General features: G+C 42.7%; 1 protein-coding gene across 9 annotated transcripts in view; it reads right to left on the bottom strand.

Annotated features, from left to right (window-relative positions):
• The window catches only part of tox2 (TOX high mobility group box family member 2), a 137,666-nt gene that overhangs the window by 46,882 nt on the left and 75,531 nt on the right, over positions 1-15,253 (bottom strand). For all 9 annotated transcript variants that reach the window (XM_037769762.1, XM_037769747.1, XM_037769721.1 and 6 more), the window contains one exon: positions 10,612-10,671. In XM_037769762.1, coding sequence (XP_037625690.1) covers positions 10,612-10,671 — 60 coding nt within the window. The remainder of the gene's footprint in view (positions 1-10,611; positions 10,672-15,253) is intronic.

Genomic DNA, 15,253 nt, shown 5'->3' with positions numbered 1-15,253 from the left:
CACCGCGGAGTTGAAGGAGAGCCAGAGCTATTGCACAACATGCTGAGGTTATAAGGGAGGCTTTATCAAATAATAAACACAACCTCCCTTGTACCTCTTGTTTCTGTCTGTCTCTCGCACGCTTTCTTTTTTACTCTGACGCGAGTGCCCAGACGTTCGCTGCCTCCTGCGTCTAATATGTTTCTTTTTCCCTCCTTTTTTTTCTCTCTCTTTATCAATGTGAATCACTGAAAATGTGTCACTGACCCTCTTCTCTCTTGTTTTTCTCTGTTTCTTCCTCACTGTCTAATAACACTTGATTTTGGCGAGAGAGGAGCTGTCAGCAACAACAACCACATCATTATTGCTGAACATTCAACTGGAACACAAACAACATTTAAATAGCTCCCAAATGACTTTCCTGTAGAATAGATATGTAACAATGGCAAAAAAACAATCTGAAGACGAATAACAACAGGTTTTATAGTTGGATATATAAACATATATATGTATATTATCCTCTGCTGCTTTGCATCGTGTGCACGCGGGAAGAGTTCAGGACCTTGCGGTAGTAATGATATGCAGATGCTGCACGGTGTCGGTGAAAACTTAACTGTGATCTCCACTAATGCGGTCAGAAAACAAGCCGTGAGTGCACACGATCGCTCAGGTTTCCCAATAGTCATCTGGAGTGATTGTGATGCCGATGTTGATACTGCTGTGGGTGGCGGGAGGAGGAGGAGGAGGAGGGTGGATGGAGTAGAAAACGGAGAGGAAGGGGGGAGGGGAAAGATATGAATCCAACATTTCAAATGAGGACCATAATCAAACTTATTGCCTGACAGGGTGAATCTAGCATTACAACGTTACATCGGCAGACATACAGTATTATTTCCAGAGTCCCCCTCTGTCTCTTCCTGTTCGGAGCAGCCATGTCTCGCGGAGAGGGAAGCCTTTTTTCACTTCGCTCACTGGCACACCGCTGTCTGTTCTGCTACAGCCCAGTTACGAGCGCACAGAAGTCGCCCGGAGACTCGACGAGGCCAACAAAACAGCAGCCAGTCAACTGTTTTTTTAATTTTGAATGACTCTTCAGTTATCTGCTTTTTTCTACGCTCACTGTCAAAATCATTATTAGCATGTGGACAATGGCGCTGCTGTGTCTGAATGACAAAACTAATTATTGTTATAAGAGCAAGTAAATGGACAAAAAAACAGCACAATAAAAGGGTTGGTGGATCAGTACCGACTGACTCTAACAATGTTGGGAATAACAAAGGGAGCGCTGATGGCGCAGTCATCCAAACAAACGTGCATTATTCTGAGAATTGTTAGGATCCTGTCACCCACAAATAACTCTGCCATACACCAGGAGGAGGGGGGGGGTGTAAAGTGCATGTGGCTGGTGAGAGTGTGCGTGTGTGTGTGCGTGTGTGTGTGTCAATGTTAATCTGTGTGACAAATGTGAGGCTGCGTGCAGAGAGTGTAATAGCTCTTGAATGCTTTTGTGAACATTTTCTAGGTATCTGTGATTTTTCTTAAAACAAAAACGTACTGTCAGAGACTGTGTGTGTGTGTGTGTGTGTGAGTGTGAGTGTGTGTGTGTGTGTGTGTGTGTGTGTGAGTGTGTGCGTTCTTAAGTGTCTCCCCTCCCTGGTTCAGAGTCAATGAGGCTGTGTATCGGAGGCTGGCACAGCTGGTGGGAGCAGGAGACTAACATCTGGACCCTCGCACTCTCGGTGCCATTGTTAATAAGAGGCTGGTGGGGAGTGGAGGGGAGTGGAGGAGACAGCTCTCCAGCGTCAATGAACCTCCCTGTCTGTCTCTCACTGGAGCTCGGCACTGCGAACTCACACTCGATGCTTCACAGAAGTGTCCACAGAAGAACCTCCGGCATCGCAGCATACATCCAACACTAAAATGTCAGAGTTAAACTCAAACAGGGACAGTTTAACAGGCCTGTAGATTTTAGCCAGTAGCCAGGCTAGCGGTGTGCCTCTATAGGGATAGCAATGTCGGTCGGTCGGTCCACCACTTTAAGTCCAGACTGAAATAAAACTATTGGATGGATTGCAATGGAATTTGATTCAGACATTCATTTCGCCCTCGGGATGAATTAATAACTTTTTTAAATTGCCGAGTGCTCTGGTTAATGACCAACTACCTTTACGTTCCCATAAGTCTCTTCTGTCGTTTGTGAACAGTTCCAATTAGCAAATGTTAACATGCTAAGTTAACAATGAGAAACACTCTAAATTATATAACATTATACTTGTTGCTAAGCTAAGCTAATTAGTATGTTAGCATTGTCTTTGTGAGCATGTTAGCATGCTGACGTTAGTAGCCTCACAGATATAGACTCTTAAGTCCACCTGCACACCGGCAGCGATTTTTTTGTGCAATTAATTTGCATGTCAGTATATTTTTAATCAATATCAGTATCAATTTTTCGGAGCTTTTCACTGCGAATAAAAGCTACCACTCACGGTGGAACGGGTTGAGAGGCGCCTATATTTAATGTAACAATGTAAATGTAAATCAGCTTTTATTGTCACACAGTACACTGTACACAGCACAGTGCACAGTAAAATGTACTCTCTGCATTTAACCCATAGTAGTAGGAGCAGTGGGCAGCTATTGTATAGCAATTGGGGAGCAGCTTGGGGGTCCAGTGCCTTGCTCAAGGGCACCTCGGCAGTGCCCAGGAGGTGAACTGGCATCTCTCCAGCTACCAGTCCACAGTCTCTACTTGCTCCGTGTGGTGACGTGAACCGGCGACCCTCCAGTTCCCAAGCCAAGTCCAACAAACAACACAGAGGTTACGTAGTACGAACCAGGACGGCAAACTGTATTACTCCTTTCAACCTTGACAAAGGCAGCGCAGACCAGATCCACTTCTTCCGTTCTTCCCTTTCACAATAAAAGCCCTAGACATAAAATATTCTCAGGCGAGTATTTCGCATTTTCATGTTTTTTATTCGTCACGACCCCCTGGTGTGTAAAGGCCTTTACTCTTGTTAATTCAACTGCAAAACAGCAGCTCGTTGGCGTCAATTACAATAGGACAATGCAGGCACAAAAAAGTGCACTGAATTCATTCGCAAGCAATTTCCGGTGATCGTTTGCGTTTTCTGGTTCTGTATTGTCTTACATGGTTAACTCCACCTGTGTTGCACTACTAGACAAAACTACAAAAATATATAAATATAATGTAAAAACATGAAAGCTGCAGGCTTTGTACCAATATATTTGCTGTGTGCTGCTTAACCAGTTTAATACGAAACATTATATTACCTCCTTTAAACTTTAAACCCTCAGCAGAGGAAATAAGCCAACATGGATCGATGTCAGCTTAGAGCTTTTTTTCATACCTTGAAGATACTGCATCAATAATTAACCAAGTATTTTTGCTAATGAATCTTGGTTCAATGGAACATTTTCCTCTCTAATAACCTACATCTTTTTTTTTCCACAGCCATGAGGCGAAACCAGTTCAAGGCAAACTTTGTACGTCTTTAAAAGAGATCAGAAAATCTCTGTGGTTCTGAAAAGGCTAAACTGACACTGGCCATTGCAAGTCTTTTATAATACTCTGGCATGTGATGTAGCACAAGAGAGAGTGTTTGGCCTGTCATCATTCTCTCCAGCGGGTTGAAAGGCCTACACAAACACATTAAGGTTGCCATTAGTTTCATCTGATCACCTGGGGCAACAGGAGGACGGACAGCTTGGCGGAGCGAGGGCCTTGCACAAATATACAGCTGTGCATTTATGTGTGGTGCCATGTCGGATGGGTATTTCAAACACAGGGCTTTTAAACGGGGCAGGAGTGAGTGAGGAGGGTGAGGTGGTGGTGGTGAGGGTGGTGTGCGGGAGGGGGGGGGGGGGGTTTGACTGTAAAAAAGGCCACGGGGAGAGAGCTTTCCATCTTTCTGCTGCCGCGACAAATATGCCTGCACATCTTTTTGCATTGTCTCCGCTCCCTGCTTCGTCAGCGAACGGCTATAGAAATATTTTGGCAGGCTGCTCTTTGTTTTCATTTTCACAAAAGATGTAGTGAGAGAGAGAGAGAGGGAGAGAAAAAAGAGAGAGAGGGGGGGAGGAGGGGGCAGGTGGGAGAGGTGCTCGGTGGGAAAGGTAAAGGGATGTTGTTGGAGGTTTGGGGTGGCATTTGAGAAAAGGAGGATAAGGGGATGAGTGGGTTGTAGGGAGGTGGAAGTATGGGCAGAAAAGGGAGAAAGAAAGGCAGAGGGGAGGGGACAAAAAGGGTGAGTATAGGGGAGAGAGGGGAAAGGTGAGAAAAAAAGGCGGAAGAGCTGGTGTAAATGAGGCAAATCAGGTGAGGTGGCATAAAAGGGAGAACAGACAAGGGATTGGGGAGATTTGGGTGACGAGTAGCGGGTGAGGCACAAAGTGGGAGAATCATTTGGGAGCGTATGGGAGGGAGGAGCCTGCCACTCTGGTCCCCAGCTCCAATCTAAACAGCGGGAGGAAGCTGTAAATCAGACTAATGCGGCCGAGCTGTAATTCAGACCAGCAGGGCCGGGGCGCTGGTGCGGGGACCCCGAACGGCGGGAGTTTACAAACCGCCGCCGCGAGGCTTTAATCAGCGCAACGATCCGAAGATACCGTCTCCCCCAATCAGCAGGCTTCCTGTCAGTCACACACGGCTGAACCTGACCAATCAGGCTCCGCCGAGGTTCCAGACAGGCCGGCTGGGCTTTGGGCCGCTGCCAAACAAGAGAATTACTCATCGAAACTGGAAAGGTGGAATGGGCCTTTAATTCAGAGCATAGAGGGACGAGGTGATAGATTTGTCAAAGGTTGGACATAAAAGACTCCGGGATCGTGTTCTACAATGGCTCATCAGAAACATATGGGGGAAAGATGAGAGAGACAGAGGACTTAATCATATTCATCAGACTGGAGTTTCTACAAAACTGTGTGACAGACATCGTCTCTGTTCACCACTAAATCTCTCATTAAAACATTTAAGAATAACAAAAATAACACCTCATTGTAAGTTCAGTCTGTCAGTGTGTTTTCTAAACTTAATCATAATCACATCTGTTTGCTGCCATATAAAAAAAAAACAACTTTCGGTCGCTCTCCAATCTGTCTCTGCTTCTCCGCGTCTCACAGATCTGCTGTTGGCATTCAAACACCTCCCTAATTACAATTACAACACCCAAGGGGCCAGGCACAATCCCTGCCAGCGATGACTTACAATAAAATAAGCGAGACGAGAAAATAGCATCAAACTTAACATTAAAAAAACATCATTTGAACTCCCAGCATGCAAAACAGGCAGACAAAACTTTCAAATCACTCGTTACCAGAGAGAAGCCGCCTTTTCATACCTGCATTTTTACTCAAAGAGGAAGGAGGGCAATGCATTAACTTTAAAAGTGAGTGGAAAATGCAAATGCGGTCCACTTCATCATCAGGCATTCAAACGGACCCTTTCAACTCGGCAATCCATAATATTTCAGCTTTGATGCTCGGGAAATGGCCACAGCGCGCTGGTAACGCGGAGCTGGATTCTGGTAGTGGTGGTAGTGGGACTACTAGTGTGACTGGCTGGGCTACACACACACACTGTGCATGTTAAAACCACATGCAGCGTCTTGGCAGCAAAGACGCTACAGCGGCAGCCAATCAATAAAACCTTGTTACGCTAATTGCAAGATCATAATCTCTGTTCCTACTTCTGCTGAATATCCAAACAGTCACTCCATTAGCCGAATTATTCCCCTGTGCAGTTTCTCCATCTCCCCCCCACCCCCCCACCACCACCACCACCACCTCCAACCACTCTTCCATTTCCTCCCCGTGTTCTTTTTTTTTTTTCTGTGACATATTTCTATCAAACAGCAGTTCTGCTAAATGAATTCATAAGTCAGGGAGAAAGACATCAAAGCAAGGCATTGTCAAGGTAAAGTGCTGATGAACTATACTGTTTCTTTCACTTTGCTGCGGAGCTATGAGAAGGCATCTCCACAGTGCATTATCTTTGATCGCTCCGTACTGTTCTGTTCAAGAGAAATCGTACTTCAGGTGAAGGTCTACTAAAGACCTTTATAATAATAAAAAAAGACTCTACTCGGTGCTCTTTCCACTGTGGAGATTCCGCGTGTCTTTTTGTGCTCGAGGGTCAGATCAAACCTCTGCGACGACACCGGAGCTTCTCGTCGTTTTCCTACATTGTTGCCACGACAATGGTCAGTGGCCACAGGGGCAGACAAAGAGCTTGTTGATGCCAAGACCAGGGTCCGTGACCTTGTCATTGAATCACTAACACTTTGTCACTCCGCTGCGGGGGGGTAGAGAGAGAGAGAGAAAAAGAGAGAGAGAGAGAGAGACTGGAAGAACCACTAAGCAGGGTCAGACTACGATGCTCATGGGAACATCGATATGACAATGGCACTGACCCCATTTCCTTGTGACTCATCACGAGAACATACCCATCTAAGCATCTCGCTGTGTGATGCAGTTGGCCACTCAACAGAGCCACGCTTCTGTCTGTCCTATATGAATGCACCTTATGTAAAAAGAAATATATATCTATATAGGTGAGCCAGATTAAATAGAGCGATTACATGCAGAAAAAATGAAGTGAGAGACAGCAGAGCACTGAGAGACACACTTTCACAGTTTGGAGGCGGAACCGCTGACCCAAATGCATTTAAATGCAACGGAGGGGGTAAGAGAGGAAAAAGAGAAACGGAGTGAGAGAACGAGCAGAGAAGAGGGGGAGTCGGAGAAAGAGAGATAGCGTAAGTAAAGTGAGATAATAAAGCAGCGAGAACAGAAAATGTGAGCTTTAGGCACTGTGATTTGTTTTTTATTCGAGATGGAATACATTGAGGATAACACGGCTACTGTATGTACTGTACAACACGTTTATTCAGGAATAAAACTAGTTAATAAAAAATGATCCCTGCAGCTGTTACTTTCGCCAAGTCCATTTCTTATCACGGCACAAACAACAGATGCATAAACACATTTAGAGTCAAACAATGAAACACACTTACTCACATAGAATATAAACTATATACTGTTTTTTGCAGATAGCGTAGAAGAAATCAATGCACTTTACCAATTTGTGTTAATAGAAATGATGCAACGCATACACTAATAGATATCAGTCAAACTGCAGCTGTGTTCCAAATCTATACTGATTCTGAGCAGGTTTTGAATCTAGAGCTTCAACTATTAATCGATTAGTTGTCAACTATTAAATTAATCACCAACTATTTTGATAATCGATTAATCGGCTTGAGTAATGTTTTTTTTTTTAAAAGTCAAAATTCTCTGATCCAAGCTTCTTAAATGTGAATATTTTCTGGTTTCTTTACTCCTCTATGACAGTAAACTGAATATCTTTGAGTTGTGGACAAAACATCATCATCATTTTGGGCTTTTTGGGAAACACTGATCGACATTTTTGACCATTTTCTTACATTTTATAGACACACAACTAATCAATTAATCAAAAAAAAATCGACAGATGAATCGATATTGAAAATAATCATGAGCTGCAGCCCTACTTGAGTATGTATGCTCTTATTGGAATAGTGATAAAACACCGTATATTCAAAAACAGCCGACATACATACTAAAACAAAAAAAAGTTTGTTTATGAGTGTGCTGTTGATGCACAGTATTCTCCCACAATGCAATGCACAAAGGAATCCGAGAAGCTGCTCACAGCTGGATAAAAATGTCAAACTAATAGTGGGTGGTACAGCTCCACAAACATCTCAGAAAACAAAAAATTGCTAAATATTTTGGAAAAACATTTTGCTGCCTCTTTGTTCAGTTGAAATCAAAGTTTGATTGACGTCTGACAGCACAAGTATTGTAAAAAAAAATGTCCTTCCTGTTTAAAATGGTATTTTATTCAGGAAATTATTATTTTAATTTATTGTGATCTAACTGAAAAATGAGCAATGATTAATATATTGTGTACATTACACTGTATATAATTAGGACACAGCTAAGGAGGTGCAGATGAGTGATTTTTCCCCGTTTCTTCCATCTCTATGTTTTGTTGTCGGAGCGTGTGTCCACCCCTAAAGCCATCCCTGATTCAAGCTGTCAGAGGGAAGGAGAGGCTAAACTTGGTGAAGCGGAGAATAGAGCAAGGCACATGTCAAATATGAGGGGATCTCGAGTAAACAAAGTATAACACAGAGCAAAGCAAAATCGCCTCTCATCCCATCACCGTGTTTCACGCCATTTCCCCCTCACTCTCTGTCTCTTTCTCTCTCTCTTTGCTTCCTCGATCCCCACCTTTCTCTCCCTTTCTCTCTCTCTGTCTATCTTCCATGCCACATTTGCGATGTTTTATCTGTCCCTCAGTAATTCAGCAAAAAAAAAAAAACTTTGTGCACATCAGCAGCAGCATGACTTGTAATCGGTCAATCAGCACTGCAGTAAAAGTACACGCGCTGAATCGAAATGGGCGATAAAAGCAGTGGTTCTTCAGATTATTTAGACAGCCAAGTACCAGCATGAGAAATCTGTCAGATAACAGCTCTATCCTTCTGAAAATCGCTTTGTAACAGACATATTTGTTGTCAGAGTTATCTAAATAAACTTAGTGGAAGCATGTACAAGAAGCAGCATAAGCAGCTCTCATTCTGGGCCTTGAGCCACACTTTGACGAACCGGAGCATTAAGAAATTAAGCAAAGCAGCAAATGCAACAGAAACACTGAACTACTGTAGCCTATGGGTCGACTCTAATAATTACAATTGACAGGGACAAATTCCCCGCTCCCCCGTGTATGTCAGATGGGCTTATTCCCAAACTCCACAAATCCCCCTGTCCAAACACAACCATATGGTCTCCCAGTTGTTCACGACCAGCTGTGCTACAGTGTATCTGGCGTGGTTGCCATGTTCCGCGAGAGGAGCGCTGACTCCCCCCTCTATTCTAACTTAATAAATCCTTTGCAATGAGGCCAGAACTCACTCAGACTGAAGCAGCGTTTTTCTGCTCGGCTTTTACCAAAGTGAAAATTGTGTGCACAGGGGATGATTGCATAATTGGAATAAAGTGAATCTGAATTTTATGACGGCAGAGTTGGCTTAACGGTTGACACAGAGAGAGAAGGTCCCAGCACTTTCTGTTTGGGATTGTTGCTGGTTTAGGTTCTCTGGTTTCCTCCTACTGTAGTTAGCAGAAATGTAGTTATGACAGTCTGAAGTAGACCGTGATGGACTAGCAACCTGTCCAGTGTGTTTCAGTCATAGACTGTATGATTATAAAGACGCGTCTCCACTTCCACCCACTACTCAAAAGTGAAGCCAAAATATCCCGGATACGGGAGCTGCCCTCTTGGGATTTTGACATCATTTGGAGCCAGAGTCTGCGCAGTAGTGACCGGGGGCTAGAGCCGCGGTATCGAGGTCACCCGTCCAAACCAATCGCGAGCCGAGCGCGGCCTCAGCTTGTCAGTGAGAGAGAATCACAGCTGTCAATCATGACGTCTCACCACCATTTTATAGCATCAAATAACTAATAAAACTAAACTTACCAGAAAACACTTGACCATACATCAGTGTGATTATAACTACTGAAAATGACAGAAACCATCTTTGAAATAATGTATTTGATGTGTACTTTGACTTTTTAGTACTGCAGCCAGCCACCAGGGGGCGATCTGGATGTTTTGGCTTCATGTTTGGGGAGCTGTCCTGTCATCAATCTTTATATAGGCCTAAATATTATGATTTCAATGGCTCCTACCCAATGCATGCTGGGATAGATTCCAGCTTCAGTGTATAATACACCACAAATATTACATTTTTATAGAAAAACCAAGACTACTTTCACATTTTTAAACAACCAAGAAGTGATCTGATCATCTGATATCACTTCAGAATATAGTAAAAAAAAAAAAAGAAAAAAATCATAATCAAAACAAGTCTTTTTTTTACAGAGTGGATGCGCAAATAAATTGAATTTTTTTATCACTATTTTAATGTTTGTTCTGTGTTTATATGCCATATGTTTGGTTTTGATGTTATTTTATTAGGTTGGCTGAAAGAGTTGATACTGTTTTACAGTGTTTACTGTATGTAGCGTATGCGCAAAAAGGTATTGACATTATGTACATTTTAATATGGATCAAGAGTAGTTGTTGTTGCCAAGGTAACAACTAATGTGGATCCAAATGAACAATAAACAATAAAACAGGAATCTTTGGCAGTCACTTAACAGTATTTATAGACTCCAGGTTCTGTGACTAGGAGAAATGTGTTTCTGTTTATTCCACTAACACTCATATTATTATTTTATATTATTATTATCCGGGGGGATTATTTCACCCATAGAGTGCAGAATGCATTGAATATTTTGTTCTTCTTCCGTTACATCTGTCAGCATAAAACACGGGGTGAACTAATTGGACTATTTTTTGAGAGCTTTCAGTCCCTTTTGCTTTCAGTTGATGTCATAAAACTCTGCGGTTGTTTCAGTAACAACAATTTGTCATCCGTCCTAACAAGCTTGAACAATGGTGGAGTGAAAATGGCTCGGCAAACAGCTCAGGCAACAATCACCGGGAACGGATGAAATAAGAGGAAAAGAGCAGGTATTCCATTAGAGGCAATTTGAACTCACCTGGTTTGGCGGGAGGAACTCATGGTTGTTTTCATTCATGTACATGTTGTCACCATCAAACTGTGGAGAGAGAGAGAGAGAGAGAGAGAAATGAGAAAACGGTTAAGCAGAGACCGACACATCACAACAGGGACGGAAAACAAGAGATTTCCAGTCAGTCAGCGGAGACACAGAAACGGTGTAACACAGCAGCCTAATGACTGCGAGTCCTCGGCTTATAGCCCTCGATGCTCTGGTGGATGTCAGTAATTACAGTTCATTAGAGACACGTATAATTAGGCCCTGTCAAAGCTCGTGTAACTCACACTCTTCGTCTCAGCTTTGCCGACAGCCTGAGATTGTGTGTAAGTGCGCGCACACCTAACTGCTGTGATCCCACGGGTGTCACAGGGGCGACGAAGGCACAACAGAGTGATAATCACAACAGAACTGAGAGCGCACATTACTTGCACTGACGGCCACATAGTTAGTCAGCCAGCAAGTTGGCCAGTCGAATCAAATCAAAGGCGACATTAACATAATCAAACGGCACATGACAGGTAAAGTCAGCCAGGAGTTGACCCAGAAATTGATTTGCTCTGCCGCGCAGTTTGCTACAGGAATTTCCGGGGACCTACTTTCCGTGTACTTTCGGTCAGAGTCAAAGGGTTCAAGAAAAATTCTAGTGAATTGACATTTTTTTTGGAAAGCTGTAGGAGTTTCACGCTCTTCGCTCTGATAGATGTCATACAAATACCAGGCAGAGATGCTGTGTTTCCCGCTAAGCCAATCACCCTAACCAATCAGCAACATGACCGACCGATCGCAAATCAGCACTTTTTAGCAACCGGGCAGCCACCCACAGCTAGTGACCGAGCCACAAGAGAGGTGAGAACAGCCTTTAGCGCTGTTGCACTTTGCCAAAGAAACGAGGACAGGGGCCGCCCCGCTAATCCAGAACTCAGAAAACACCGAGCTCGAGGAGCCTAAAGGGGGGAGGCTTAGGCTGGAGGAAAAGGTGACGGTTTGAGGTTATGGGGATGAGAAAGATGAGGGTGTACCCTTGAGCTAATGGTGAAGGAGTGTGCAGAGATCATGTATAAGTGGGAGTTAGGGAGGATGCTGTAGGAATGGGGGGGTAGAAAGAGAAAGAGAGGAGAAAAAATGAAAAACAGAGACAGAGAGCATGAATGAGAGAGACGGAGAGGAGGAAGGTTTTGTAGCAGCAGTAGTGGCGATAGAGCCCGTGGTTGTTCTGGCTGTAGTGTGATTAACACTGGGGTCACAGCCAGAGGCCGCAGCTTGAAACACACACGCACATAAACATGCACACACACACACACACACACACACACACACACGCACACACATACTCCCAGAGGCCTTCCCTGCTTCTCTGTCTGACACTATTTGGCACCAGCCATTTATGAGAAAACAAAACACACCTCAAGACAGCTAGTAGCGGCTGAGATGAATTACCGCCGCTACTATAAGGTCAAGTAACGGGATGGATATGTGCCTACAGTAACTTACTAAGGGTATTTCTCAAGCTGCGCGCGGGGACCAAAAATGGGCCACAATCTTTTATATAGCCATGTTTCACCTCGTGTGATAAGCCATGTGTTCCAGGGACTAAATCTATTGTGTTATAGTTGTTCAGTTGTTCAATATAAACCCTTTTGTGGGATTTATTTTAAATATTTTCCATTCAAAACACAGTCAGATTCCTCTAGTATAGAGTTTTTTTTGCATTTTTGTTTCTATCTTTATGCAAAACACAGTCAAACCACCAAACAAACTACGGCACAAAAGCAATTTCTTTGCAACATTATTCAATTCCAAGTCCCAATTTCCATTTCCACGTTATCATTCAGACTCCGATGGAGCCGTTCACATCTAGTGCAATGATTTCTATCTGATAGTGCTATTAGTTTGCTCGAGGAATAATCATTGTATTCTGCAAATGAAACCACTTTCTTTATTGCTCCTGGAAAACGATTTTACATGCTATCCTAATCACATCGTGCTAGAAGTGACGGTATATCTTGGAATAGGTTATTTTCACACCTGCAAACCAGATGTCTATGAGCGAAACAGAGTAAGGAGAAAACAATTATACAGAATGTCAAAGAGCGAACCAAAGTCTGTGGCAGCACAATGTGAAGGAGTCACTGAGGGCAGAGTTGTTAGAATAACAAACAATATTGAGGGGAAAGGTAAAAATAATTATTTCCTGCCTCCGGTCAGTTAAGCGAAGTTGTACTACAGTAGCCTGCAGATATACAGGAGGAAACCATGGCTAACAAATCTCTGCATGAAAAAAACAACCCCTCTAAAGCTCAAAAATAATGTTAGCCTATCTCTTTTGTTTAATGTGTGCACAAAAAGAAATGTAAAAACAAAAAGTTGTAGTTTGTGTCTTGTATTTTTCATGTGTTAAAAGTCTTCTTGTTATTTAACACTACTCGCACACTAAATGGCGTATATGAATGATACGATAATCACAAGTCATTTTGCATGCAATAAGAATGCCGTTCTTGCTTTTGGCATGTCATGTCTACGCAATGTAGTCTGTATTGACTGCGATGTAAACGCAGAACTAGTGACGTAGAATAATAAGAGAGAAAGATAGCATAGTGTTGTTGAGTTATTTTCAACTTACGTGTTTTTTAGTGACGTTTGTAATGTGTTTTCTGAACTTCTGTTATGTTGTTAACATACGTATTTCACTTCGTTTACGTACTTATTTTAAGCCCAAACCTAAACCTAACTGTGAACATTACCGTAGTTTTGTTGCATGGTGTAAAAATAACATGCAAAAGAGGCGTACAGATGACAAGAAAAGGCTAAAATACGTTCTTATGATACGCAGAATGTCCTTGTAATGTTGTGCTATTTATACGCCTTTCCGTGACATAGGTTTGTATTTTGTCATGTTTCTGTATGGACCAAGAGAAGTTGATGTATGTGCATCAACTAATGGGGATCCTAATAAATATAAATAGCAACATTATATCATATTGTTCTTTACAGTAGTAGTTCGACATTGCTAATGGGCTATTTCGACAGAAAAAAAGTTGAATAATGGTTCTAAAATGTTTCTTTTGTGTTATAAAAGTCACGCTGTCACCTGAAAGGTATCCAAGCATCCTCCCAGCTGAAGTGTCCTTGAGCAACACCCTGAACGCCTACCTTTGTGTGTGACTAACTGTGGTCCTTGCTCCGATTTAACATGTTGAACACAAAGAGGATGACAAAAGTGCTGAAATGTTGGGAAATGAATGCTGCACGAACAGTATAGAGATGCATGATAACAAAATGTGTACAATTCTTTAACGAGGCAAATAAACTACACTAAGACCAAATTAACAATGCATGGGGGCTTTACAACAACGGTCTGGGGAAAGCTGTTCTCTCTGCCAGGTGGCCGTTGTTGTCTGCAGAAATCAGAAAATGTGTGCATATATAAAATCGGATTCATATTATGTAGATCTTTTATTCCAGAAGTCACAACGTGCTCGGCGTGAACATACGAGCAGTTGACATGAGAGAAAAAAGGGAGGTTTGTAAGGGGAGGGCGAGCTCGTCGCGTCTCTCTCTCTCTCTCTCTCTCTCTCTCTCTCTCTGTTTGCTTTCCTGAGGCTTTGAGGTCATTAATCATAGCGGTCAAATCTACAGCAAAACAATTGAGCAAAGGAAAACACAGACTGAGAGAGAAAGAGAGAGAGGGAGGAGAGGGTGAAGGTGAGAGAGAGGTGGAGAGCTACAGTGAGATGGAGGAGAGGGGAGTCGTGTCGAAGGAGAGACATTTTTGAGATAGATTGAGGCTCGAGAAGGAAAAGGGACAAGTACGGCCTGTACGACTGACGCACTTGACACCAGACTCCTGTTTGCATAGCAGAAATGCAAATACATGAGAGGGAGAGAGAATGGGAGGGAGAAAATAAAGTGGGAGAGGTGCTATAAATAGCGTTGTGTTTGCGTAAAGCCAAACCAATGTCAGTTTGATGCAGGAAGTGCACCACAGTCATAGAGGTTATAAAACAACTGTTGACTGGAACACAGCATATCAGAAATGGAGCTTCACCAGAGCCTTCAGACAAGGACACACATCTCAAAACTTACTATTTCATACATCCATCAAAGATTAAGTTTCCCTTACAAAATTATATCATAGAACTTTTTTAAAAAATGGGAAAAAATAATAAGAAATATTTTTTAACGTAAGTGTTTTTAATCCTGTGTCATGCTTCAATTCAAGTCTAGTTTGTGTTTCATGCTGCATATCTGTGTTTTTGGTTTTGTGTCGGTTACTTTTGCAAGTATCATGCAGCTTTCTGTAGTTTTACAAATAGAGTTGTGCCGAACCATTGTTCTCTTTTTCCCAAATTAACAATCTGTATAACTTCCCGATGTGGAACTCATTCGGATAAGCAACACATTATCATGCATCATATATGCTGTGAAAATGTTCCCTCTACACCTTTTCACATGATTCCCTGCAAGCGCTTCAGCAATCACTGTCATCAGTCTGGGTCAGGCCACCTGTGTCTAGTTAGACGTTGGTGGAGCCATCCATTAGTTGATTTATTTCTAAGTAAATCAATAAGATATGAAATGAAATAAGTTTTCCTTAACCAGGTTTATGTGCTTGTTGGTGCAG

Source organism: Sebastes umbrosus, chromosome 1, assembly GCF_015220745.1.
Source record: "Sebastes umbrosus isolate fSebUmb1 chromosome 1, fSebUmb1.pri, whole genome shotgun sequence".
NCBI classification, from domain to species: Eukaryota; Metazoa; Chordata; class Actinopteri; order Perciformes; family Sebastidae; genus Sebastes; species Sebastes umbrosus.
Note: the sequence above shows the minus strand (reverse complement) of the source record. Positions and strands in the feature narration are given on the sequence as shown.